Here is a 26,916-nt window from a genome sequence, read left to right as displayed (position 1 = left end):
TAATTCTGTAGAATGAGGGACAAATATGTTTTACAGTTGGAGGGCTTTCACCTGAAACTGCACATAAACAGTGCACAGAGTGACTGTCCAGCTCTTTTGCAAATACTGCTGTAATCCGGGCATTTGGCAATTCTTTTTTTCATTAATCCTGTACCCATTTGTAAATCTGCCTGCAATAAATGTGTTGGATTTTTTTCCAGTTTTAAATATATTGTAATGTTTTCTCAATCTGTAATGAAAGCTGCTTCTGGTGGTTTATTGAAATCCTACCTGCAGTGCTCCTCTGGGAGGGGGTGTATCTTTTTCACGGCTGTCCTGTCCTCAGTAGGCATTTGCCATCTACAGCACTTGAAAGATTCCGTTCTTTGCACCATCTTTTGGCACTGATAACTGTGACATCTGTTTGTCACATATGAAGCCCGGGAGGTGCTGAAGACCCTGGAGCACTGAGCATGCCTTACATGAGCATCCCTTACGTGGGCAGAGGAGAATTATCTTTGCTTCTCAGGTGGGGAAGCGGCTGGCTTGGCTTGCTCACAGTTTCTGTGGTGACATTAAGACTGAGGGACATATGCCCACCTCCTGTGTACTGATTGCAGGGAAACATGGCCTTTCCTAGTCTTGCCTCTCGTGCTCTGGTTCCAGGGAGAAAATGTGAGTGGGGAGAACTGCCCTCTGTGGACTGCCTGCAGTGTCTACGCCCCGGAGCAGCTCTCTGGTTGAGGTAGAAGAGAGGGAGTAGTTTTCTCCTTGGTTGTCTTGCTCTTTGACATAAGTACACCTTGTATTTTTGTATAATTGAAATGAATAGGCCAGTAGCCTACCAACCCTGGATTAATAAAGCCTAGGTGCAAATGCATATGTCATAGCAAATTGTTTGAAGTCATCAGGAATTCAGCTGAACATTTAAGTTTGAAACATACTGATCAGTAAGTAACTGATGTGCAGTTTCAAAGGTGGTCAGTCCTTAAGAAGAGTTGGCTTAAATTTAATGCGTATTTTATAGTGAAGAGAGGGAAAACCACAGTGATTTTAGAGGTCCCTTCCATCATGCTAGTTTAGGTAAAAGTGTTGCAAATAATACTTTACAATCTGAAAGGGCATTGAATAGTGCTGCATAAATGCCCAGTTTGTATTAAACTCTAGTTTACTTTTTTTTTATGACTTGTTAAATGCTGTGCTACAGGTTGAATTTGTATTTGTTAAGGTGTAAAAACTGATAGAGTTCAGGTACTCTTTGTTCAGATTGAAAGAGGAATTTGTTGGCTTTATAATTAAAGAAAAAAAAAGCCTCAGACCTGTCTTTGTTTGGGTTTTTTTTTGAAAGCTCTGTGCCTTTCATGCTATTGCTTTTCAGTAAATGCTTGGTTTACAGAACAAGGAATTGCCAAGGGAAGTTGTCAGTTTGCATCCCAATTCTGATATACCAGGGGAGTAGAAAAAATACTCCCTTGTCAAAGTTTCAGGTATGATAGTTAAACCTGTAATGTTCATCACCTTTTCCTTAACCACAAACTGAAAAGATGGCTAATAAGGACACAAGGTCTTTTATTTTCACTGTAGTTTTCCAATCTTAAAGAAAAATTCTTTTGCCACCAATTTGGGGAAGGATATTATACCTAGTTGGCTTTTTAGAACTGTGTCTTCTCATGTGTGTCTGAGCAGATGATTTCAATTCAGATCTAGCCATATAAAAAGTCTGATTTAAAAACTTTTAGTCTCTTAGAGGTAGGAGAAAAGGTTGAACTGCTTGCAGAGGAGGAGCAGACTGTGGAATCAGAACCTCAGGATATATTTAATGGAGATGCTCATTTGAGTTTGAATTACCACAGATGTACATAACCTGTTCTGACATTGAATTACAGGGCAGTTTGTTGGTTATTGTGTTTCAGAAGATAACCTGTTACACACATTAAAGTAAGACAATACCTCAGAGTGATCATGAAGTGTGCCACTGTGTTATTAGTTAGGAGATTGCAGACATGGAAGATTTCCCTGGAGGGTCATACTGGATCTTACAGTCTTGTTCCAGAAATTCATATGAATTAAAAAAATGAAATTAAACATTTCCTGATCAGTTTCTATGGTGCTGTTGTAATAAAAGGAATTAATTACACAGAAATCTGTCCAATTTTGCATCTGTGAACCATTAAAAATTGTTAGGGATTCGATGAACAATGACTAGGCCCATACAAGGTAGAACTCAGTGACAGAGTAGGGGGAAAAAAACAGCTCCCGTATGTTCTACTTGCAAGCAAAACTTTTCTAAAAAAGCATTTTTTTTTTAATGTTGAAAGCATTGACTCCTCTGCACAGTTTCTTTTGGAGGAGCTTTCTTGTTTGCTGGTTTTTATTTGTTTATTCCCACAGGTGAGGTAGAGCTTGCTTTAGACTTAATGTAGAGAGCTGGTCCTTTTCTGTTAATGCACAGAGTAGTCCATCTGTGTACATAACACCTCAGGGATATGCCAGCTGACAAAGATGGGCAATGTATTAACATCTTAAGTGCTCTTGTAGGCCCAAATCAAATGCAACATCCTAAATGCTCTTGTAGGCCTCTCAAATTAAACACTCATCACCAGGTAATGAGTGTATAATGGGATCTGGACAGCATTGCCAGACTCCATGGCTGATAAGCTCAGGTGGAAAGCATGTAGGGCAGGGAAGTCCTTCTTGAGTAGTTAACATCTCTGGAGGTCTGTGTTGTTTCTGGAATTCAAGACCAGGAATCTTTCAAGAAAAAAAAAAAGTTATGCTATATGATTGCCTTTAAAGAGTAGATTTAAAAGGAAGAGGACTATCGTCATGCTTTAACTCTCTTATTACTAGAACATCTGTGCCTTTATATATACTCAAAAAATCTTGCAGTTATTTTGGATGAGAAACAGAGTTGTTGAATACAAAACTATTGCTTGTGTATTGACATCACAAAACCTGTTTGGTGTCCTGTGGGGCCTTACACATCCGGAACATAATCATGAACCTGACTTTTGGCCTTTGGTCACTGTCCTTGAAACGTCCAGTACTGCTGGGTGCTTGACAACCTTAATCTCACCCATGGCCAGGAACAGGGAGTAGTGCATCAACCTGAGTTATTTGCTGGGATTCCTGTGGTACGTGGGTTGGGTGACATCCTCTCATATGATGGAATCTGGGGGGTAGAAGCAGAGCAGAACTTGTTAGCTAGAAAAATTCCTTACTACATTGAGGTCAGGGGGATGCTGGAGTTGCTCTTAAGAAATTTTTCTTTTCCTTTAGCTTCCACTCCAGGCACCTGGTGTTTTTGGTACATCTTGTCCTGTCCAAGTTCAATGGCGTCATCAGCTGGGAATGCCTGTTCCCTGCAGCTCTCTCCTTTTGATTTGAAGGCAGCAATGTATGGCCAGCTGTTGGCAAACAGAACTTTGTGCTGAGGCTCTGGGGACAAAAGGTGTGGATGAGGAATGTTGGCAGCCATTTTGCATTATTATTATTATTATTACTATTATCATCATCATCAATAATAAGAATTCTTACCCGTGCACAGTTTTGTTCACAAAAAAAATTGCTGCTCTTTAATTTAGAAACAAAATGACGTAAATAAATTACTTTAAAAGAATGTTTAGGGAATAAGGAGAAGTATTTGTGGCAAGTTATTCTGAAAATGTCATGCAACGTGTGGTTAAATTATTTTGTTCTTTCCTGGTTGTAGTTTTTATGAAATTGGTGAGTCAAGCAATTGTCAGTAATATTTTTGTTGTCTTAAACTTTTCTCTTACTCTGTAGGAACTGCGTGCATCCTTCTAGATTACATCTGAATGACAAAAATACATAGATAGCAGGAGAAGGAAGAGTAATGCCTTTATTTAGAATTATATGTCAGTAACTGTTTGTTAAGTGCATCTGTCATGTCCTATTCTGGATATGTGTTTTCCTAGTGTCTTAGCTGGTAATTCATTTTTTTTGATACCTGATGACGATTATTTTAATGTTATTCTCATTCAGCAGTCTGTGTAATCAGTGTGGGACTTAAGTTCAGGAATATGAGAAGTACTTACTGCCCTCATTTTTAGTCATTTAGCAAAAGCACATCTATGGCGTTTTTTTAGTACATTTTTTAAGGTGAAATATGTGTTGTCAAGAATATTGATTTCTTTCAAAAAATAAATGCCATTATACATGGGACTGTGCTTGTAAAAGAGTTTATGCAATTAATATATCAGATGGAAAACTTGGACTGAGAAGGGCTTTGGGAGAAATTATGTACAAATATGGATAAATTAAAAAGGCAGATAATTCACATCAGATAATTCAATATAATGGTATCTTGTGCATGTGAATAAGTAAAGGGGATTCAAGAAGATTTGACAAAAATTATTTCCTTTTGCAACCTAAATTTAAATGTCTGAATGAGTTCCTACAGCACTGTGACTTGGGAAATGGCCTTACTTTCTGATGTTAGGCAGAGGTGAATACCTGATTATGATTTCTGCTTGTCTCTTTGCTAGTAATGATGAGCATTACCTAACATGGAAGAGAGAGATGGCAGCATTCAGATGAATTGAGGACTTGCGTTGAAATGCCTTGGGAATATTCCGGACTCATGATCTTTGATGTTCTGAAGCAATGTTGTCTGAAAAAAAGAGATAAATTAAGATCTTTTCCCTCTGCATCACACTGAGTGTGCACACTATGTGGCAAGAAGTCGTGCGTGAGCAGTCGTGGATCACCAATTTTTGTGCTCTATTAATATCATGGGACCATTTAGGTTGGAAAAGACCTTTAGAATCATCAAGTCCAACCATTAACCCAGCACTGCCAAGGCCACCACTACACCATGTCCCTAAGTGCTACATCTGCACATCTTTAAAATGCCTCCAGGGATGGTGACTTCATTACTTCCCTGGGCAGCTTGTTCCAGTGCTTTACAACCCCTTCCATGAAGAAATTTTTCCTAATATTCAATCTGAACCTCCTCTGGCACAACTTTGAGGCCATTTCCTCTCATACTGCCACTTTTTACTTGGGAGAAGAGACCAGCTCCCATCTCACTACAACCTCCTTTGAGGTAGTTGTAGGGAGCAAGAATGTTACCCCAGCCTCCTTTTCTCCAGGCTAAACAACCCCAGCTCCCTCAGCTGTTCTTCATAAGATTTGTGCTCTAGACCCTTCGTCAGCTCTGTTGCCCTTCTCTGGACACACTCCAGCACTTCAATGCTTTTCTTGGAAAGAGGAGCCATAACTGAACACAGGATTTGAGGTGTTACCTCACCAACACCAAGTACAGGGGTCAATCTGCTGGCCACACTGTTTCTTATACAGGCTAGGATGCCACTGGCCTTCTTGGCCACCTGGGTATGCACACTGGCTGATGTTGAACCTCATAAAATTGACCTCGGCCCATCAATCCATCCTGTCCGTATCCTTCTTTAGAGCTTTCCTTCCCTTCAGCAGATCAACTCTCACCCAGCTTGGAGTCATCTGCAAAGTGACTGAGGGTGCCCTCGATCCCCCTCATCCAGATCATCAATAAGGATTTTAAACATGACTGGCCCCAACACTGAGCCCTGGGGAACACTTGTGGCTGACCACCAGCTGAATGTAACTCTATTCATCACGAATCTCACCAAGGGCCCAGCCATTCAGCCAGTATTTTTACACAGCAGAGAATGCACCCATTCAAGCCATGAACAGCCAGTTTTTCCAGGAGAATGTTATGGGAAATGGTGTCAAGGGCATCTACTCAGTGGGTCACGCTGTTACAGGACATCAGGTTGGTCAAGCAGGACCCGCCTTTCCTAAACCCATGCTGGCTGGGCCTGATCCTCCAGTTGTCCTGTATGTGCCATGTGATAGCACTCAAGATGAGCTGCTCCATGACCTTCCCTGCACAGAGCTCAGGATGACAGGCCTGTAGTTACCCAGATCCTCCTTATGGCCCTTCCTGCAGATCGGGGTCACATTTGCTGACCTCCAGTCAACTGGGATCTCTCTGGTTAGCCAGGACTGCTGGTAAATGATGGCTTGGTGAGCTCCATCAGTACCCTTGAGTGGATCCCATCCAGCCCCACAGCCTTATGTGTGTTTAAGTGGTGTAGCAGGTCACTGACCATTTCCCCTTGGATTATGGGGGCTTCATTCTGCTCCCCATGCCTATTTTCTAGCTCAGGGGTCTGGGTACCTGGAGATCAACTGGTTTTGTTAGTCAAGACTGAGGCAAAGAAGACATAAAGTACCTTAGCCTTTTCTTCATCCTTTGCCACTTGTTTCCCCACACATCCAATAAAGGCTGAAGATTGTCCTTAACTCTCCTTTGGTTGCTAATGTATTTATAGAAACATTTTTTTTTTTTTATGATGCTAGCCAAATTAAGTTCTAGTTGGGCTTTGGCTCCTCTGATTTTCTCCCTGCATAGCCTCATGACATTCCTGTAGTCCTCCTGAGTTTCCTGCCTCTTCTTCCAAAGGTCATAAACTTCCTTTTTTTCCCTGAGTTCCAATGAAAGTTCTCTGTTCAGCGAGGCTGGTCTTCTTCCCTGATGGCTCAACTTTCAGCCTATAGGATTTCCTTCCTGAAGAATGATTTGAGCAACTATTTGATTAGAAAGGGAAATGAAGGGAAGGCATAGCTGTGAATGCTAGATTAACTTAGACCTTTAAGTGGCTTTGTTTTGGAGGCAGAAAGTCAGGTGACAGACTCTAAAAGTCTGCCGGAATTGAGGACTTTCTCCTGTTTCTTGAGCCTGGAGTGTTTGTTTTACAGCGTATTTGTGTGTGGTTTATTTTTGGTGTGTGAATTCTAGAGGTTAAAGCCATGTGAATCTTGTGCTGGCGTATTGTATCAGGGACAGAGTGTGGTTGACTCTTGTCCCAGGGCTGAGCCAGGAACAACAGGCTTGCCTGGTACTGGGACATCCCTGCCTGCAGCACCAACATGTTCCTCATGTGAGTCTCTTTTGAGGTGTGGCTACACCCTAAGTGGCATGAATGAGAACCAAAAATGCAACAAAACCAGTTTCAGAGAAGCTTTATGCTGTAAATTGGGGCTCTTATAACTGAGGCTCAGCAGTCAAATCAATCTTTTATCCTCCATGTATCTTCAGATTTTTCAGATGTTTTGATAAGCAAGTGAGAATGTTCTCGGTTCCTTGCAGACTAATGTGCAGATGTCTTTTCAATGTTAGGGATTATTTGACCATCAGGAAGGTGATATCTCTCAAGAATCAACTAAATTAATATATTCAGGGTTTTGTCAAGTCCTGTTACTCGGTAACAGTCTTGTTGATCCATCAGAAGGTATTCAGACACAAATGTTAAATCGACCATCAAATACTCAAGAGTCTAACTTATCCCTTTGATACAGGGAAGCTGCAGAGCTTCCCTGTACTGGTCTAGCTGTCTTAGGCAAAGATTGATGGGGAAGAGATGCGTGATGGATTATCTCACATTCTGCAGTGCTCTTTGCTCCAGGCGAAAATGTGTAGTCAGCTATATGTCCTTAGACTGTTAGTCAAACTGAATAGCTGGAATACACATGGGCCTCAAAGCAGGACGTGGTTCTGTACAACCCTGCACTCGGCCATGTCCTGAGCAAAGAAAATGTGTTGCTTGGCCTTCTACAATATTTTTTGGCGCAATGGGCTTGTTTCTGCTCCCTGATTGCTCTGTTCTGAGGAGTGCACCCAGGTCTTGATTTAAGTGGCTTTTCATACTCAGTAAGCATTTGTGTCCTGTGACTCTGTACAGGTTCTGAACTGAGGTACATTGAGTTGGATCTGCTACTGTAGTTGGGGTCCAGTTTATGCATTTGCAGTGCTGCCACCTTTCATGTTCTCTAGAGCTCTTTGCAGCTTGTTTTAGGGGCTGGCGTGTTCTGTGAACTTCAGATGACTTAGCAGTGCTTTTGGAGTAGGGGAGGGGCTGTGATGTGGCACTGCCATTTTTGTGTTTCACCACATGGGGAACTGTAGTCAAGTGTCTTATGAAGAGCTGGGTTCCCAGCTGAGGGCATCTCCAGCAGCCTTTCCTTATCATGTGACCTACCATGGCAGAGCTATGTTGGAAGGGAGGTTAAGTGGTACTGACAGCTAGCCAATCCTGGATGTATGGCGTTAAGCATAGTCGCACTTTCATTATTCCATTAAAATTTGTCTCTTGCACAGAAGTTTTCCATTGTTTTCAGTCTTCTACAGTGCTGTAATACTCAATAACATGTGTTGATACGCTGCACTGGGTAGGATACATGTCTTCCTCCCATTGTTGCCTCTTCTCCTCTCCCCTTCCAGATGTGATGGAGGCATTGCTAACATACTTATTATTAGGGGCTGCCAGATTGACATTCATAGCGCAGTGCACTACAAGAATTCAGGGCTTTGTTTGGGGTTCAGGAGTATTGTCCACAGGTGAAAAAACTATAGCTGTCATTGCTTTCCAAATCTTACGATTTCTGGGCAATATAAAATTTTTTGAAATGGTAAAATATTTCTCTTGAAGATAGGACAAGTATCCTCTGTTGGCTTGATTTTTGGTTCCAGCCTATTTTTAGTTCCTGTGGCAGTACAAAAGGTTGCTAAGTTTTGTCTTCTCTTCTTCTGTCCTTTTGTTGCAGGTCTTGATGATTGTCTACAGCAATATATAAAGAACTTTGAGAGGGAAAAGATTAGTGGCGACCAGCTGCTACGAATTACTCATCAAGAACTGGAAGATCTTGGAGTCACACGAATTGGCCATCAGGAGCTCATCTTGGAAGCAGTAGACTTGCTCTGCGCACTGGTAAACTTCTTGGGGCAAAAGGGGGAGGAGTGAACGGTGTTTGCATATTCACACTTTGCTATTCAAATTGCTAGTCCTAAAGACTGTCTAAGTAGTTCAAGGAACTCCTGACATGTAATGGACAAACAAGTTTAGCATTTTAAACCAGTGCAAGATAAAGAGCAAAATCTATTGATAGGATGATATTTGTTAAATAAATTTGCATTAGAGATTTAAGGCTTTCATATGTGTCTTTCTAGAATGAAAGTTTATCTGAAATCACAAACAAACTAATCTGGGTTTGATTTGGAATGTAAAACAGTGAGTGCTGGTTGCCCTTTACAAAAAAAATGTTCTGATATTAACCATGTCATTTTTCACTGATCCTTTCATGCAAATTATGTTTTAGATGATTATTTGAGCTTGGTGAAACATAGCTGCTTGTATTTCACAGTAGAAAGTATTAAATACTGAAATAATTAGCTTATGTGTAAATAATACATAAATTTTTGATGGAGCATACAGAGGGATTTTGGTAATGGTCTTTTCAGTCAGGTCATGTCATGCATAACTGGGATTATCTGCTTGGTGAGAGGTGTGGTGCTGACTTCTCTGTTCTTATGAACTTCTAGTATGTGCCTGTAAAGATTAGTGATAAATTGGGCACACTGTCTGGATTCTCTGCTGTAGGAAGGATTGTGAACAGCCCTGTTAAGAAGTACTTGACTGCCTGAAGTGGTGTTTTGTGGATTTTTAATGCACACTACTTTTTCAAGCCTCAGAAGGAGCTTTTAGAAAGCCGAATCTGGGTAGAGGCAATCAAAGATGGTAGGATAAAAGGCTCCTCAGAAAGGCTTGTGGGTTCTCCATATGGAGCAGCTTTTCTGAATACCCTGTTATTGCATCTTTGGAAGATAGATGTGAGGGGTAATGAAAGGAGAGAGTGAAAAAAAAATAAAAAATACAAAAATAAAATAAAAAAAGGGGGAAAACTTTTTCATAAGGGAAGACATTTGACTTTAAACTTGATTCTCTTTAGAGTAGTGTTTCTAATAACGTTGCAATGTGGTTCAGTGCAATAAATTAACTCATTAATTTGTTTTTTAAATAATGAAGAAGTTTCAATCTTATAAAAAATGCTACTGGTATAGAAGGGAACATAAAGAGAGTTATTCACATAGTACTTTTCTCATCAGACAATGCAACAGAAAACTTTAATAAACTTAATAAATACTTTAATTAACTGAGATGGATAAAGCATTAGTTAGGGTGAACACTGATGACCATTTTTCCCAGTCACACAAGACAGACAGATTGTGGTTCTTTGAATAATAAAGTGTTTTTACAGAAAAAAACCCCTCTTGTTTATTAGCTGAAATTTCTTTTTTCCTTGGTATGTAATTACAGATGTTATCTTTAAACAAACAAACAAGACTTGTCTTTGTAGCTCCCTTATCTTAGGCAAAAGTGTATGGAACTAAGCTGAATATAAAATAAGGAATTTGTAGCAAAGGCTAACACTGCATCCTTAATGCATCCTTAATGCATCCAGCAAGTCTCTCCTTCCTGGTCCTTGTTGCACATATAGTGTTTTCTGTTTTTCTGAGTTTGTCTTAAAGAAAACTTGATCACTGAAACACAATAGCATGTGTTCAGATCACATCTTCTAATTTAAGCTGAGGTTTTTGCAGTCTCACAATTGGCTCCTGATGGCTCCTCGGGGATACAAAATGTGATTGTGATATTGATTTTAGGGGACTTAATTTGAATTTATTGTTCACCAATCAGATAAACCTCTTAGAAAATTTAATTCAGAGGCAATCCTTTTGGCTGTACTGGTCTTATACTTATGGGCTTTTTTTTTTTATTGCATCAGTAAGTATCTGTCCTGGTTAGGGCTTACCTATTCTTCCGATTTGACTCTAATGTTAGATTAGAGTAATTGTTCAGGAGAATATTAAGCCTGTGACTCTCCAGTCTAGGGTAACTTCTAGTGCAGGTAGCCACTATGCTATGGCTTTTTTAATGATCTGATTATTTTTTTTTCTGTTTCACTGGAGTTTGACAGAGGTTTCATGACAGAATTTAGCATGAGTTACAAATGTATGATCCAAGTGAGTTTACATCTGTTTGGATGCTGGAGATGAGGGGGTAGAAAAGTAAAGTTAATTTTGCCTTGCAAGCATAATCCCTGATTGATGTGAAAGTAATTATTAAAAAACTAAAGGATTGTTACTTCTGCTTCTCCTCCCCATTCTCTCTGAGTTAGAGAGTGACCACCTAAATGATTTTTGGCATCAAGGACAACTGAGTGGACAGAACCACCTCCCACTATTCATCTATGTTCCCACTCTGCAGTGGAGACTTACCAGTGCAGAGTTACTCTCACTTAGGAAAGCTTCTACAATGTTGATAGCTGATGGGGTTTATTCCTGACCCCCTTCCCAGCATTTTTCAAGGGTAAACTTCTACTTGTGTTTTCTGCCCTGTCAGCTGTGGACATGGCAAGTGGCAAACCAGATGCCTTATGTCACATGTCTGTAGTTCACGGGGCAACATTTTCTTCCTGGGGGAAAGTGGAGAGCCTGAACAAGCATATCTGACTGGTTTGGAGAGAGCATGGGACCTCCTTAACCCAGATGGAGGCTACTGAACAGTGCTAAACAGACAAACTGTTTGCCACAATAATTGCTGAGAACCAGTTATGATTGATAGCACTATTTAAAGGATGTTCTTTACTGGGTTTTGACAGAAGGTGGGTGGGTGGCTGTGGTCTCTCACACTATTCTCCTCCTGTCATGAGCACTTGCAACAAATGGATCCTCCAGTGTTCGTTAGCTGAACAGAGGACAAGTGGTGGCCTGTGCTATCCATCTTTAGTAGAGTCTCTCTTGGCTGCCAGCCTGCCATACTGTGCTCTTGACAGGAGAGCAAGCATTCAGGGGGTGAGATTCACAGGTGTTCTTTTCCTGTGGTGCTTCGGAGAAGGGGGAATAATGTTTTTGCCCAGCTACTACTGCTGTTACAGGTCATGCTTGCTGATAATGGTGGGGGTGTGCATACCACGTAACCTCACTGAAGCTGAACATGCTGAATCTAATTAATGGGGTCTGTCTCTTTCCTCTCTCCTGTCTCCCACCTCTCTCTGAAGTTGGGAGCATGTTCAATAGGTTATCATGCCTTAGTGCAGCTTTGTGTTTTATGAAATCCACATGCCAGAAAGGGCAAGATAAATGAAATGTTCTTCGTGCTTAAAAGAAAGAAGTAGTGAGGTCTGTGATGGTATTTTGTTGCTGCTAAGAGTTTGTTGCGTGGTTTTCAGTCAGTGAGAAACACCATGATGGATATATGCCCACACAGTTATTTTATTTCTCACAAGACATGTCTCTTGTTCTTCCCTTTCTGTTTAAACTGGAACATGCAGCTGAGATTGCACTGGTGGCATCAACAGGTAGATTTGTCCTTCATGTGGACGTCCATTTTAATTCATACTCACAAAATCCCCCAAAACAATTAACATCTCAAAACTAGTTGAGAATGGTAAACTAAGAAACTGCATGTTCAGCTCTAGAGATACAGGAAAAAGTGTACTGGGTTAGGTACCACAGTATTTTCTCTTCAGACTACTCCCAGGTTATAAAACATACAGTTGTTCATCAGTTCTTACAATTACCATTCAGATTTTAGCTTCAGCATGATCCTTTTCAGTATGTGTGTGACAGTGAAGCTGGTCTAAGACTGCTTTACATTTCATCAGTAAACAAACAACAGTGTAGCAGACCTTCATCCACAAATAAAATGTGATGAGCCTTGTTTCCTTGACGGTTGCTTTAAAAACTGGATGTGAATGAACAATGCCAACAGAACGTAAATTAAGGAAAGATGGGGATGATGCTTACAAAAAGAGAAATGCATAATGAAGAACGGATTACTTAGATAATGCCATCAGATCACTATATATCAATGTTCAGGTTTGGAGTGAATCTGGAGGTCTTGTATCTGCTGCTGTACCTCACGGGGCTGCAGAAAGCAGAGAAATGCACATAATTATTTTTCTATCATCTGTTTGTCAGGAGATGGATTTTTATTTATCAAAACTGGGTATGACCATATTTTGCTGAGTGCCCAGACTCTAAATTTTATGTTTACTTGGTATCATATTTTTCCCTGACAACACTGTGCTTTGCCTCACTGCTTGGAGAATACAAAGACTGAAGACTGCACAGGCAAACATTGCTTCTTTAATCTCTAAGAAAATGATCTAGTTTATCTAACATATCACCACAATGCCTTGATGCATGAGGATTCTTTTTTTTTTATTTGCTTCTCCAAAATACCTTGTTCATTTCGTTTACATGAAGATTAAATTAGATTCATTTAATTCTGAACGTATTCAAATATTTTTTAAACAGAAACCTTAAAAATGGAAGATATTTTGTTCTGGAAAGATAAAAATATTTCAAAAACTTCACAAATAATTTTTGGATGCTTTGAAGTTTTCCATAAGCAAAGAACTTCATAAGTCCCTGTGAATTTGCAAAATACTTCTTCAGGGAATCTGCATTTGTGTAGAATAGAGTTTGGTTAAACAATAAAGTAAAACAGTTTTTTTGCTTTATACAGCATACTGGTTTCAGTACTAGTTTCATGCTAGTTATTTAAATCTGCTATGGCTGCACAGGAACTTATTATACACTGTATATTTGAATCTGTAAAGCTAGAAGATTGCAGCAGATGAAATAGCATTATTATTTGGCAGAGAAAACATTGGTGTGCACTAACGGCATGAAATTACTTATAATTTACCACTAACACAAAACATTTATATGCAAATGAATGTAAAAAATAGACCTACTTTACCCATGAATGATTTGATTTCTCTTAAGAATTATGCCTTTTATCTTAATTTCATCTTCCTGCCATTTCTCACACAGAAATCTTTTCCTTTGCACTTATCACTAGTCAGGTCTGAAAACTACTTTTGTCAGTAACAGTGACTATTAGACTTAATCATCATAGTGCTAAATGAGAAAGACTTCATTTCAGAATGGAGATTTGTATGTACTGGAGTTTGGATTTAGTGTTAATATTCTGCCTGCTCATAGCAGAAAAATTACTTACCCTTTTCACTGCTGCCCTTTGCAAGTTAAAGTTCTGCTTATATATCATATGCCTTCCTGTCTTCAACCTGAGCTGGCTTAACTGCAGAGAAGGAAAACATTGAAGTCCATGACCAGATCAATAAAGCTAAGGAATTAAAGGGTTTCTATCAATAAAGCTAAGGAATTAAAGGGTTTCTGATAGCTCATATAGATCACATTAAAAATGCGTTAGCAGATCTTTTACATCGAAATGCAGTAAACCCTGTGGTTTGACAAAGACAGTGAATCTGTCTGTATGCAAAGGGTGAACATCCTGCCTCTCATCAGTCTCAAGAATCAGTTATGGATCCTAGATACTTTTCTTAATTGTTTTACATTTCTTTGGCATGTTTGAAGGTTTGGGTGACTACAAAATACATGCCCTTATTCATAGACTTATAGCATGGTTTGGGTTGGAAGGGAGCCTTTATAAAAATCTAACCCCCTAGTTAAAAGCAGACTGAAGGAAACGAGCTGTTACATTGTAAAATGTTTTAAAGAAGTAGTGTGTTCATAACAATTACTTAATTCCTTTTTTTAAAGAAATATTTTAAACTGCTGGTTAGCTGTTTAAGACTTTGTGAAATGCATATAACAATATGTAACTAGTAGTTTCAATTGTGGAGAAGTAAGAGCACTTGACTGACTAAGGACAAAATTACATGAGAAAGTAGAAAAACAAAAAAGTAATGAGCACTTGGTGTTTCAGAGTCTGTTGATTGAATAAGAGTAAGAAGAATAGTTTATTTAATTGCTCTATTAGTGCTACAAAGCGTGACCAGGGCTTGGCTTTTTGATGTGTTGCTTGATTGTGCTGTAGAAAAAGAAGGGCATTTTTCAAGAAAGGGGTTAATGATGATGATTGTGAAGCTTTCCAAGGTTCTGCAGGGCTATAAGTGTCATGCACCTGAGTTTTTTTTCTGACTGTAAACATTTAGGACAAATATTTATACTCTTTGAAACCGTTTGCCTTTTAATCAGTGTATGTTTAATAATTGCAGTAAATGATACTTGAGCTATCTGGGTTTTTGTTCTTATCTACTTATTCTGTGTTTATGAAACAAATGTGTTAGGATCATGTGTTGTGCACTTCTAAATTACCCCATATGTCAGTGCTATTTGAAGGAGAGATAACCTTAGTACTGGCATTTTGTGACGCTGGAAGAAGGGCCGTTAGAAATATATGTTGTAGGCAGATCTGATGAGGTATAAAGTTACATAAGGCACCTTCCATATGACAAGCTGTGATATCAGTTGCTAGCAGCTTTAAACTGGTAAGCTATCTGCCTCAGTTTGTGGGATGTGTTCAGCCAAATGTTTTGGAGAATGAGGTTCAAATGCTTTTTTTTTCATTTTTAAAAACAACTTTGGAGACGAAGTTTGGAACTTTTCTTGATGAATTTTTGTCCGCCACAAATTTTAAGGTGTGGTTTTGAAGTGGCTGCCATGTGCTGTGGTATCATGTGATGCTGTTTTGATTATTCCTTTAGAATTTTCCTTAGGCTTCCTGAGAAATGAGGATTCCGTGAACTTTACTGTTTCCAGGCTGTTTGGTTAAAAGCAAAGAAATGATACTCAAGAAATAAATATGAAAGATGAAAGCATTGAAAAATAGTGAGGAGCAGAATTAAGCTAACCTGAGGTGATTTTAGGTAAATTTCTTAGTGGCCATGTGATATTCTTGCCTAAAACTCCTGTGTTCAGCCTGTGAATAAGTGGAAAAAGCCTTTTTATTGCATAAGAAAGAAAAATTATTATTACATCTTTGTGATAGTTATCCATGTTACTGAGAGATATCAAATATAATTGAGAAGGTGCACTTTTTTACACATAATTTATTACTCAATACAGCCATCTAGACTATAAAATTTGTCTTCTTAAAAGGTTGCCATTTTTTTCCTTCTATAAAATACAGTGTTTGTGTGTGTGATGACAGATATTTACCAAACAAAAAATAACCTTTACCTTCTCCAATTTATACAGGCAGTAGAAATTAATTGATGTGAGCACTGCTATCTGCTCTGCCTGCCTGGTGAAGATGCTGTTTTTATTTTCTTTTTGCCTCCAAGCACCAATGTTAGCAGTAGTATTTTCAGTTCCCATCTTGTGTCTCTTCAGTAAGAGTTAGCACTGGTCACTGCATGCCTTTTTCTCCACTGGTTTCACGGCTTTCTGGGCTGAGGAGAAGAAATAGTGATTTAGGGAGGTAGGCAGTGGGACCACATACTCATTTCTCTGTCTTGGAGTGTTTGTAGGAGCCAAACAGTATCACTGAACTTGATGTGATGTATGTGCTTGATGACATGTAGGTATTCATTGTTGCATAAAAGTTGTGATAGAGACTTCTCTTCTAGGGGATTTCTGGATTTGTTAATGGGACTGTGGCTATGTCTGTATTGCATTTTGCAGTGTGTTTAGATCTGAGCTTGGCCTTTTTTGTTAACTGAGACGTCTTTGCTCTTGCAATGGGCAGTATAAAAATACCCTAAAACTAAAGGTCTTGACAGCTTCTAGACACTCTGTCTGAGCCAGCAGAGATAGTTAGCGCTGTATGAGTTAGGAACACTTTACTTTTTAACCTTTGCTGTCAGTGTCAGACACACTTCCACACCAGCAAGTCAAGTGAATTTAACATGGGAAAGAGATGAAATGAGGTCTGATTCTTTTATTGTTATTAATTTCTTTTATTTTCATTGAGGGAAGCAGGGAAAACAACTAATGAACATTCATCAAGCTAATCCAAGTAAAGCTAATTTTGCTTTACTTCCCCATGGGATTACTAAACTCTCTTCCTACCCATGTGGTGCTGATGCAAAGATGGGCTGGCAGGGGGACTAGGCTGACTCTTCTCACAAAAAAATTGAGCAAAACTCATCAGTGGTGATTAGAGCTGCTGCTTGTCAGCATGTGAAGAAAAGAGCTACAATTCATCACTCACACTGTCATGTGAAGCCACAGAAAAGTAATTAGCAGGTAAGATGTCTATTAATAGCTCCCACCACCTTTAGTTGGAACACCTGCTGACAAGCTATTACTCTGTGTAGCTTAGATTCATCAAGTTCTTGTTTTATGATTGCCAGAAGAGACTGCATTAGAGCCATTTCTGTTGAGGCAGGGTGTCTGAAAAAACTCTTGCCCTTTGGCCTCTCGTTGAGAAAGCGGATGTGTAGACTTGCATCCCTTCTCATAATCTCTACAAGCATGCAGAGATTTCTTTGTGATTCTTTCAGTGACTGTGAATTTATTTTGGTTAATGAAAGCATAACTTGTGTTAGTGCTGGCTAAATGCAGACTATGGGAAAACGAAGAACTGTTTCCTTTGCCTGCAATTATCTTCTTACAGTACTTGAAAATAAACGCAGTGCATTTCTAAGAAAACCATATTGTTAATAGTATATTATCACATATAAAGTATTATTACACTTGGCAGTTTTTATTTAAGCAGTCTTTTTTCACAACATGTGACTCTTTTAACGTGGGCCAGAAATATTAGTGATAAACAAAGTGGGGATTTTGTTAGCTTGGCTGATGTTTTAGGATCCTTTTACTAGAAGGCTTCAATAAACACAGCTGCCCCAAAATATATTCTGCCTGAAATTTATCTCTGTATTTTCAGTCTCTGGTTTTCTCTGTCTCATATTACAGGTGGATGCTTTACCAACGTCAGTGCCATCCTTATGTAAGACTAAATTTTATATGTAGCTTAGGCTGAGTTTTTATGTTAAAGAACACACACATACACATTTGATGAATATATGTGAAAATAGGCTTTGTATCTTAACACTACCTCTTCCTTTCCTCATATCTGATGGTGAAAAAGCAATATGAAAAAGAGTGTGGCTATGGGTGGCCATGACTTAGGTGATAACAAGAAGCCACTAAGCTTTTGTAGGAGCTGATTTTCTAAAGAAGCCTATACATGAAGGCAGCCTGTTTTCCTCATGTAGAAAATAATTTGAATGTTGCTTTGCTTGGTCTGCAGTGTTCAATATTGCAGGTTTTCTGTTTTGCTGGTGCTTTACTTTCTGGTGGGACTGGAGGTCTGTGTGCATGCTGCCTGCCAAGGCTCCCGCTGGGGTGGACATGTCACTCCAGCGCAGGCTGGGAACCAGCACCCACCTGTCTGAGCAGATGAGGTACACACAAGGTGACAAAGTGGGGGATGGCAAAAGACACAGTTAAATAATTTGGGGTTATTGAGGAGCATTGTGATCCAGCCTGTGCCTCCCCCAGCCATGGGCCCTATGTGGGGTGTGTCTGGCGAGGCAAGCAGGGGCTTGGGCTCACCCGTTTCCTTCCCCATGCACACCCCTGCCTTGGTTTTATATTTGTATAATCGCACTCAGCTTCTTAGAAACATCCCCCTGAATTAAGAAATTCAGCATTTCAGTGTGTTGGACAGAAGGCAGCCCCATAGAAGCCCTGTGTCCAGCCTGCAGTTTGTGGTCTTACCACTTCACTTCGAAGGATGTGAGTGTCATGTTGCGTGGGGTGGGGCTCACTTGTGGTGGGGTTTTGGTTTACCTGATCTGCAAGACATTTTTGGCAACTTATCATTCGTCCAGGATATCTTTTATTTGTTTCTTCCCCCATTAATTTTGCCAAAATGAGCTAGATGCTCAAGAAGCAGAATGAAGTAAGGACAAATCTGCTATTTTTTTCAAACTTACTCATACCCACTCCTCTGTCTCCTTCAGGCTCCCTCAGACAGAGCAACCACAGAAAACTGCAGAAGAAAACAGACTTATTTTTATCTGATGTTTATCCCTTTACTTCAGACTGATTTAATAAGTTATTAGTTATGAGCCATTTAGCTGCATAATAAAGTATGTTTTACTTTTCAATCCCAATTAATTGTTTTCATCTTGTAATTTTTTATTTATAACCTAATTTTATCTGTTGTATAATTGCTCTTGAATATTTACATGGTAGAAATGTTGCTGCCCAAACATACAATTTGTCTAATTGGGAACCAAGTGTGGTAGAAGAGGACAGTGCCTGTGCAGAGACTGTGCAGTTGAGAAACATGCCTGCAAAGCCTTCCTTGCTCAAAACAGGGATGTTCACAGAAGTTCCAGTAGTGGTTTTTAAAGCACCTTAGTGTGTGGTCACTGCTCCCTTAGGCTGAATTCCACAGTGCATCCTCTGCTTCCAAAAGATGGTGGTTGTTTTAGCGGCTCCCTCACAAAGTGTGTTTGGTTTACAGGCACAAGGAGCTGGCTGGGAGATGGCAGACAAGCCCTGTACTGTAGTCTCTCCCTGCTGTGATGATCTCTCATTGGCTTTGGCGTGGATGTTGTGGGAGGGCTGGGGCCTCACCAAGACTAGCTTCTGTATAATGTTCCTGCAGCCTGTGTCATTAAAGAGGATTAAATTCATTTAGTAGATGGTTTGGATTAGGAGCCTGACAACTGCTGTAAACAATCACCACCTCACCACCTGCCCAATTCTTATAGAAAAGAGGTGAGTAAGCTTCAGCAGTCTTAAATTAGCATTGGCAAGTTTATCTCTTCTCCCATCTCTTCTTGTGGGCAGATTAGTATGGAGACCAAACTGGGGGCATAGGAGGAGAGCTGGGGAGGACAGGGAGTGTCATTCAGAAGTAGATTTTTCTGTGTGCGTCTGAGGAGCTTTGGGCATCCTAATTCATCATTATTTGTGGTAGGAAATGGTCCATCTTCCATAGTAAGTAACCTTTTACATTGTCAACTGAACAAGTTGTCAGCACCCCATGTTATCACCCTGTGATGTGGTAAAAGTGAGGAGCACCTTCAGAATTCCATAATTCTCTAGAGTAATACTAAGCTCAAGTCTGTGCAATTGCTTATTCCTTTGCAAAGGCAAAATAAGACCTCTTTTGTAATAACTGTATTACTCTTTGCATGAGTGAGGAAAACAAATCTATTATAGAAATAACAAATCACGAATCCTACTATATTATATTGTAATTGAACATTAAATCAGGGTATTCTCTGGTGCTGTTTGGTAACATTTGTACTTTTGAAGGATTTCCAAGTACTATTTGTTAATATTTCTGGATAATTATGTCTCTGCTGCACAGCTGAGGAACTTAATTTAACTTTAGGAAATTGTCTCTTAAATGGAAACAAAGTTTAGAATTTGACTTTAAATGGGCAACATAGAGGTTGAGCAAGGCAGTGTTGTGTTCTCTGGTCTGTGATTCTGGTGGTCCTTTAGTGACAGAAAGAATAAAAATGAGGTACTGAATGTACTTCCATCTCTGAAACCAACAAAAACAATTTAGTGTCACACTGTGTCCACACTGCATACTTTTGCTAGTTGCAAGCCCTCATGCCAAGTGTGATCCTAGGAATTATTCTAAGTAAGGATATGGGGACTGATCCCTAACCATCGTGTCTACTGAGCGAACCATCTGATCAAGGTCAAGTTAGATGGGGCTCTGAGCAACCTGGTCTAGTGAAAGGTGTCCCTACCCATAGAATGGGGGTGGAACTAGATGATCTTTAAGGTCCTTTTCAACCCAAACTGTTCTATGATTCTGTGTTTTACTGAGACTGATGCACTGCTTTGAGAAACAAATCTTCCAGACTAACTTTTTTTCTTCTTTTTTGAGATGTTTTTCTCAGTGCACTTAAAACGAGCTAAAAGATCACTCATAATTTTGTTCTTCTTTTGTTCTGTTTTTATGCACTTCAGAAACAGAACATGCTATACATTTGAAAACTACTGAGTGGGTGTATTTCTACCTTAATTATTAGGAATGGTTAAGTTTTGATGTAGAAGAGCAGTCTTGGTGTTCTTGGTACTCCCTTCTGTACTTCTACATCTGTAAAGCTAACTTTTTTTTTTTGGTCTTTTTTTTTTTTTTTAATGCAGAACTATGGTTTGGAAACAGAAAATCTAAAAACCCTTTCTCACAAACTGAATGCATCTGCCAAAAATCTGCAGAACTTCATCACTGGGAGGAGGAGGAGTGGTCACTATGATGGAAGGACCAGTCGCAAATTACCGAATGATTTTCTGACATCAGTAGTGGATCTGATTGGAGCTGCTAAAAGTCTGCTGGCTTGGTTGGACAGGTAAAAACTCCCAAATGTGTCACAGGTAACCAGATCACACACATGCACAAACCCCAGCTTCTTTACAAAATGTAATGTAGACATTAAATGGAAGCAGAATTCATTTACATATTCTGAGGAGATGTTCGTACCAATTTTTTTTGTTATGTCAGCATGCAGTTCAGATAGCAGTTCAGTACAAAGCTCCAAATGCCCTATAACCCTGCACATATCTGGAAATACAATAAATCAACAGGATGACATATTTAGGTTATATATGTATTTTTTATTAATATAGAACAACCCTTTGACACACATAACTCAGATTCATTGCTCTGATAATATCAAGTTCACAAAACTGTAATCATACTTTTTTTCACATAGGTGTCAATATATAGTTTCAGAGTGTATGTGTGTAAAAACATGCATGTTGTGTTTTAGGTTTTTTAAATGGCAGTGAGATACCTCTGAAACTGTAGAGGCAATAGGAACTGTCTTATACTTTTACCTCTGTTACCTAGGAAGTATTTGAGATCAGGACTTAAGTGCTCCCCTTTGCTACATTTGTAGTGATGTTTTTCTAATTATAACAAGAGTAATATGGAAGTATTGAAGATGATCATTGAAACTCCTGAAGTGGTTGAAATTAGTTCATCTGTATGTCTTTATAAAATGCATCACAATGAACTTTCAGCAGCAAAATTAAAATGTTTGTCTTGATTTAAAGGTGTATCTTATATTGTAACCAACAGCTGAATTTTTGTTCAGAGCGTGAGCTTTGTGTAACTTTAAAAATCCAACAGAATTATTTAGTTTTACTGCTGTGTGTTTTGTGTTTCATTTTCCTGAGGAAAACTGGCTTCTGTCCCATAAATGATTTCCATATGAATGGTTTAGGTGAGGCATGAGTCTTTTCCATTTCTTAAGCTGAACTACAAGCTCTTTGTTTTGTTCAGGAGATTGCAGCTACCCTTGCTCCTTCTTTTCTACTCCCTTTCTAACCTTTCCCCAAGTTTCAAACCCAGAGTACCCAAAGATTGCTCCTACATTTCTGCTTAGATATTTAACATTAAATTTGCAGAGAACTAATGCAATCTCATGGAAACAGTCTAGTATTGAATCTTGAAAAAATGGGAGTATATTTTTAACTCTGTCTCTAACTTGTTATTAATTGGAATACCCATAGGCTTCACTTTTTCTCCCTGAAAAATAATTTTTGGCAGAGAACAGCATATCTGGGCTTTAAAACAGAAAGAACAGTAGAAGAACGTGTTCTTTTGCATAGATAGATTAGTTTTTGCCACTTCTTTTTGTTTAGAAATAACCTTATCTTGTCTCACTAGAACTGTGGCCGTGATTAAAGACTGTTAGTTACAAAGTTGAGGTTCTGTCACTGTACGTTTGTGCACTGCATGTACTTTTACATTTAGTTGAAATGATAGCTGATCAGACCCAGGAGTTCCAAGAAGTTAAAAATGAGGGCAATCCTGGTGGTAGCCTGCTTTTAGCAATGCTGTCTTTAGTGTCCAAATAAGGCTTCAGATTTCTAGGAAATTCCTTTTGAAGATCTTTGTAGTTTTAACACCTGGTTCTAACAAATGTTTTCTGAAACATTTTTTAAGACTCTTCTGATTTATGAGCATCTGGGTATATTGGTAAGGTTTGCTCTTTCTTCTTTGTGAAGTCCTCAAGTTAGAATGAAGGCAGGCCAACGACTGCATTTTTCTCAGGAAGTGGGAACATATGGAGATCAAAATGATTCTTCTTATTATACACCTTCTAAAAAGGTATTGGGGTCACTAGGGGGAGATAGAAAGATCTAAAAAAAATAATTATTTAAAGTAAGGAACATGGATTTACTTTTATTTTTCACTGTTACTATTAAATCTGGACCGCAAATCTTAGTTTTCCGGTTGGTTTCTAGTACCAGTTTCATCTCTGGGGTTTGAGAAGGTGGAGCAAACCATTAGGAGGAATGAAATGGCTCTTAGGGTTGTCCACCCCATTGTAACAGCCCTACTAGGCTGCCCCTATGCAGTGGTTTTTGAGGTCATGTCTGGAAAAAGCATCTTGCAGCAGCTCCACATCACATCATGGTCAGTCTTCGCAAACGAAGATTTGGGAAAGGTCATTGCCCTTGGAGCCTGCACAGTGGATTTTTTAGGTGAGACACAGTGTGCGCTGAACTGAGCCCACCCTTTAATCCTGAGGTTCATCTGCTGGGGCTGAGCGAGCTCGGATGGTGTCAGCGAGGTCCTCAGGACGTAGGTTTGTTTAGAGTGACCTTCTCTTAGATGGATGGCCTTACAGGGCTGACGAGCTCCATCTGCCTGGAGGGGTTCCCTGACCAGGAATCGAACCCAGGCTGTGGTGGTGAGAGCACCACATCCTAACCACTAGAGCACCAGGGGGCCCCCGCAGCAGCCCCAACTTGCATAGAAATGCAATGATGTGTTTTTTATGTGTCGGGAATAGTGATGACTCCATACAGGCTGTGCTTCACTTGTCACTCTAGTGAGTTCTCTTTTTATGATGTTTCTGTGGGAAACTTACAATCTAAAAGGACTTTGTTAGGCCAGGCACAATTATTGAAAGGACTGTGGGAGTCGTGATTTGCTGAGTGATTTGCACACTTTCACTGTGGCTCTTTTAGGGCCAGTCCAAGGACACTCTTTGTTCCAGGTCTCTGCCTGGAGCAGTCCTACTTCCAGATGTATGTCAGAAACTGAGTTTTACTGAAAGTTAGGGTAGCTTTTACTGCCAGGCTTTAAAAGTCTTCTGGTTTTGTTTCATTTAGGAGCTGGAAAACTTAGTAGAGAATTCTAGCTATTTTCGAAAGAGATTGGCTGATGATTTTGAGGAGCATGAAACAGCTCTCCAATAATGTCCTGTAAAGAAGCTGTCATCACACTGATAGATTATGTTCTTAAACTTTGTAGACTAATTTTAACTTCCTGTTATTTTCTCAGCATGCAAAACCTATGCTCTTCGCAGCTTAATAATGTTTTGTTTTATACGCTTTCCCTAATCTTAAAATTCTTCCAAGTGAATTTCCTGACCAGATTGATAGTTTCTTGAAAAACTGTGAGTCTTTTGTGAAAGTATGATGTGTTTCTACTTGATATTAACGTAGCTCTTAGGCTGATGGAAAGCCACACTGGAGGCTATAGCAACAAACTACTTACCTGATGTTCAAAGCAACTTGGCATCAATATATCTCCAGTGATACTTCTCAGGAATTAGAGTATAATATATTCTGTCAATCAGGTCTTCTAGATTTACAGCTAAATAATTGGTATTCTTTTCAGTCTTTACTCCTGTAATTCATACAAGTTGTATTCTATGGAATAGTAATATATGCCACCTTTCTTAATCTTCCTTTTTCTCTGATGTGTCAGGTTCCTGGAAATTCTCCTACCTTTTTTAGGGCTGATACACTCCATCCTGGGGAGGAATTTTTAAAACATGTGTAATTAAAGTAGGATTACTTTTTTGAGTTCAGTACTCTGAATTCACAACATGAACATGTCGCAACTTTGTGACGTAAAGCTATTTCCAGCCTCATAAAAGTATTTTTTTTCTGTACACTAGTATGTCCAGTAGTATCCGCACATTTAATTGGAATTGAAATTAGACTTATTTATTTCTGTTAATCCCAGGTAAGGTTTTGTTCTTAGAGTAGTACACAGTCACAATTAATCTTAAAATCACTTTGTAAAAGTGTTGCTTCTTGCAGGTAAAGCTCATTACTGTAGTCTTGACTAGGAAGAACTATAATGCTTTTTGTGGAAGAGGAAGGATCCTGAGCAGACCTGAACTGGGGTGACATTTGGTGGCAGCTGCATTAGCTCTGTCTCTTCCTATTTCTTTCCTTGCTCTGTCAGCACAGGCTTCTGCTGATGTAATCTTCGAGGTTGTTCTTGGTTTGATGTGTTCTTTTCATTCACCTCCACCACACTTTGATTGTCTTTGCCAACCAAAATCCCTGGAAATCTGTATTTCCTGCAGACTGCCCTAAGCAAGAAAAAAATTCTTAGTTGTGCATCTGGGCTTCCTGTTCCTGCCTGCTCTGGAGTGTTTGGGCCATGTTATCCAAAGCAAGAACTCCTCATAGCATGTATCTTGTGCAGTATCAAGAAGAATGTTTTGGAGCTTAGCAATAGGAACAATATCTGTCTAAACTACAAACACATACTTAGTGAGTAGGAGTGAGGAAGGGTTGGTTACTTTTAGGGCTTTATTTGAGTCTTCATTAAAGACAGCTAAGATAAGGTTGTAGTTTATTTTTCTCTTAAGAATTTAAGAAAATATAATCTACTTCCCATGAGATAACTGCTACAACATTTTGCGTCTGTTGTTGTGTCACAGCTTTTAATGGTCATGAAATAGGATTTGTCAGGGACCACTGGATTTTTTTAGTGTACTGTTTGACTCAGCCATCTGTGTGGGCAGTGATTCAATATGTCTTTCACAGAAACTCTCCTGTAGCCCTTGTTTTTCACACTATCCTCCATTAGGAAATAGAAAACTTAAGCTGTGCCTGCAGATTACACTGAAGTCTAAGAAATAGGAGCAAAGATCTTGTGGAGATAGATTTTGTATTCAAGTCTTTCAGTGCTATGGCCAGAGAAAAGCTAGCAGGCAGGCTGACAAATGTGCATCAGTCTGATTAATTTACTGCTGCTGTCTAGATACATGATACTTGGACAGAATGGAACAAGAAGATGAACAAAAAACCCAACTGTAAATAGAAATTGTTGGTTATGTAAAATATAGGGTAAAATTGCTGACAGAAGTAACAAAATGAAAAATTTCAGAGTAAAAGGCCTTTCTAGCAAATCTGGGTCTGCTTTTAGGGCCATTCACAGATTGGGGTGGGGCGGGGTGTAATCCTTTAATTCTAAACCCCAGGTGGGCAAATCATTTTGGTGTGGGCTTAAATGTACTAGTATTCTGTGAAGCACTTATGTGTATACATAAATCCTATAAAGCAAGGCTAAAATCTGTGCCTGAAGTTAAGGACATTTGAATGCTTCAGTGGTTGACAGCAGAACAGGGCCTCCAAGCCTTAAGCTGTGAGCTCTGATGCATCAGAGAAGTGTAGCCTGCAATGATGTAAACACTCTTTGTTTATGACTGAACAATTCTAGGTGTTCGGCTTCAGTGCACCCTCTAAGGCTGCTTTGTATGAAAGCATTGTGGTAGCAGAACACGTTCCCCACTCCAAAATGGATCTCCCTCTTTTTACCATGGTGACATGGTCAATGCATATGTTTTCTTCCACTATAAGTAAAATGTGTTCAGCTGAATTTCTTTGCCTCATTGTTTTTGGTGAATGAGCCTTGGTGATGTTTACGGTGTGGCTATTTTGTAGTTTTAAGTGAAAAGGAACATTGTTTGCAAGCCCATAACTTCTTACTTACAAAGAAAGTATTACTGGTTTAGAGTCTCCTTTATAACAGACTTCATACAGTCCGTTAACTGTGCTTGGTTATTACTTGTCCTGACAGGGTAAATCTGGCTTGAACATAAGATGGTGGGGGTAAACAAATGAAAACCCAAGCGAAAAGAAACAGAAGAGTTCAGCAAAAACAAAAGAGTTCAGTGATTCTTTACTCACCACACAAATAATGCACTTTCTGTCGATTGGTTTTTGGTCTTAAACCTGCTTGTTTCCTTTATACATTTTCCTTTATGCTGGTTTGAATGGTATGCCAAACCTGTCAGTAAGTGCTGCCTAAGAATGCTATGGTACTTAACTGTATTGTGCTCCTGGAACAGCTGTAAATGTTTAATAGAGCACTCATTTAAAGAATTCCTTTATCCGCTGTGAATTTTACTGCATTCTTCCCTGATTCTACATAAAGCAGCTGCATTAGAAAGACAAATAAAATCTTTGTTTCATGAAAGCCTAAAACTATGAATCACAGATGGATTTGGCACAATATATATACAACAGTATTGTACATTCAGATTTTTATTTGAGCTTAATATGTTACCTTTGAA

The 26,916-nt window shown here is 39.2% G+C and overlaps 1 protein-coding gene across 1 annotated transcript in view; it reads left to right on the top strand.

Moving 5' to 3' along the window:
- Nucleotides 1-5,665: 5,665 nt before the first annotated feature.
- Nucleotides 5,666-26,916, top strand: part of CNKSR2 (connector enhancer of kinase suppressor of Ras 2) — a 159,853-nt gene continuing 138,602 nt past the window's right edge. Inside the window, 3 exon segments of the mRNA XM_029964754.1 lie at nt 5,666-5,752; nt 8,472-8,750; nt 20,729-20,931. Coding sequence (XP_029820614.1) covers nt 5,666-5,752; nt 8,472-8,750; nt 20,729-20,931 — 569 coding nt within the window.

Source organism: Manacus vitellinus, unplaced genomic scaffold (assembly GCF_001715985.3).
Source record: "Manacus vitellinus isolate BGI_N305 unplaced genomic scaffold, ASM171598v3 scaffold_7_pilon, whole genome shotgun sequence".
In the NCBI taxonomy this organism is placed as follows: Eukaryota; Metazoa; Chordata; class Aves; order Passeriformes; family Pipridae; genus Manacus; species Manacus vitellinus.
Note: the sequence above shows the minus strand (reverse complement) of the source record. Positions and strands in the feature narration are given on the sequence as shown.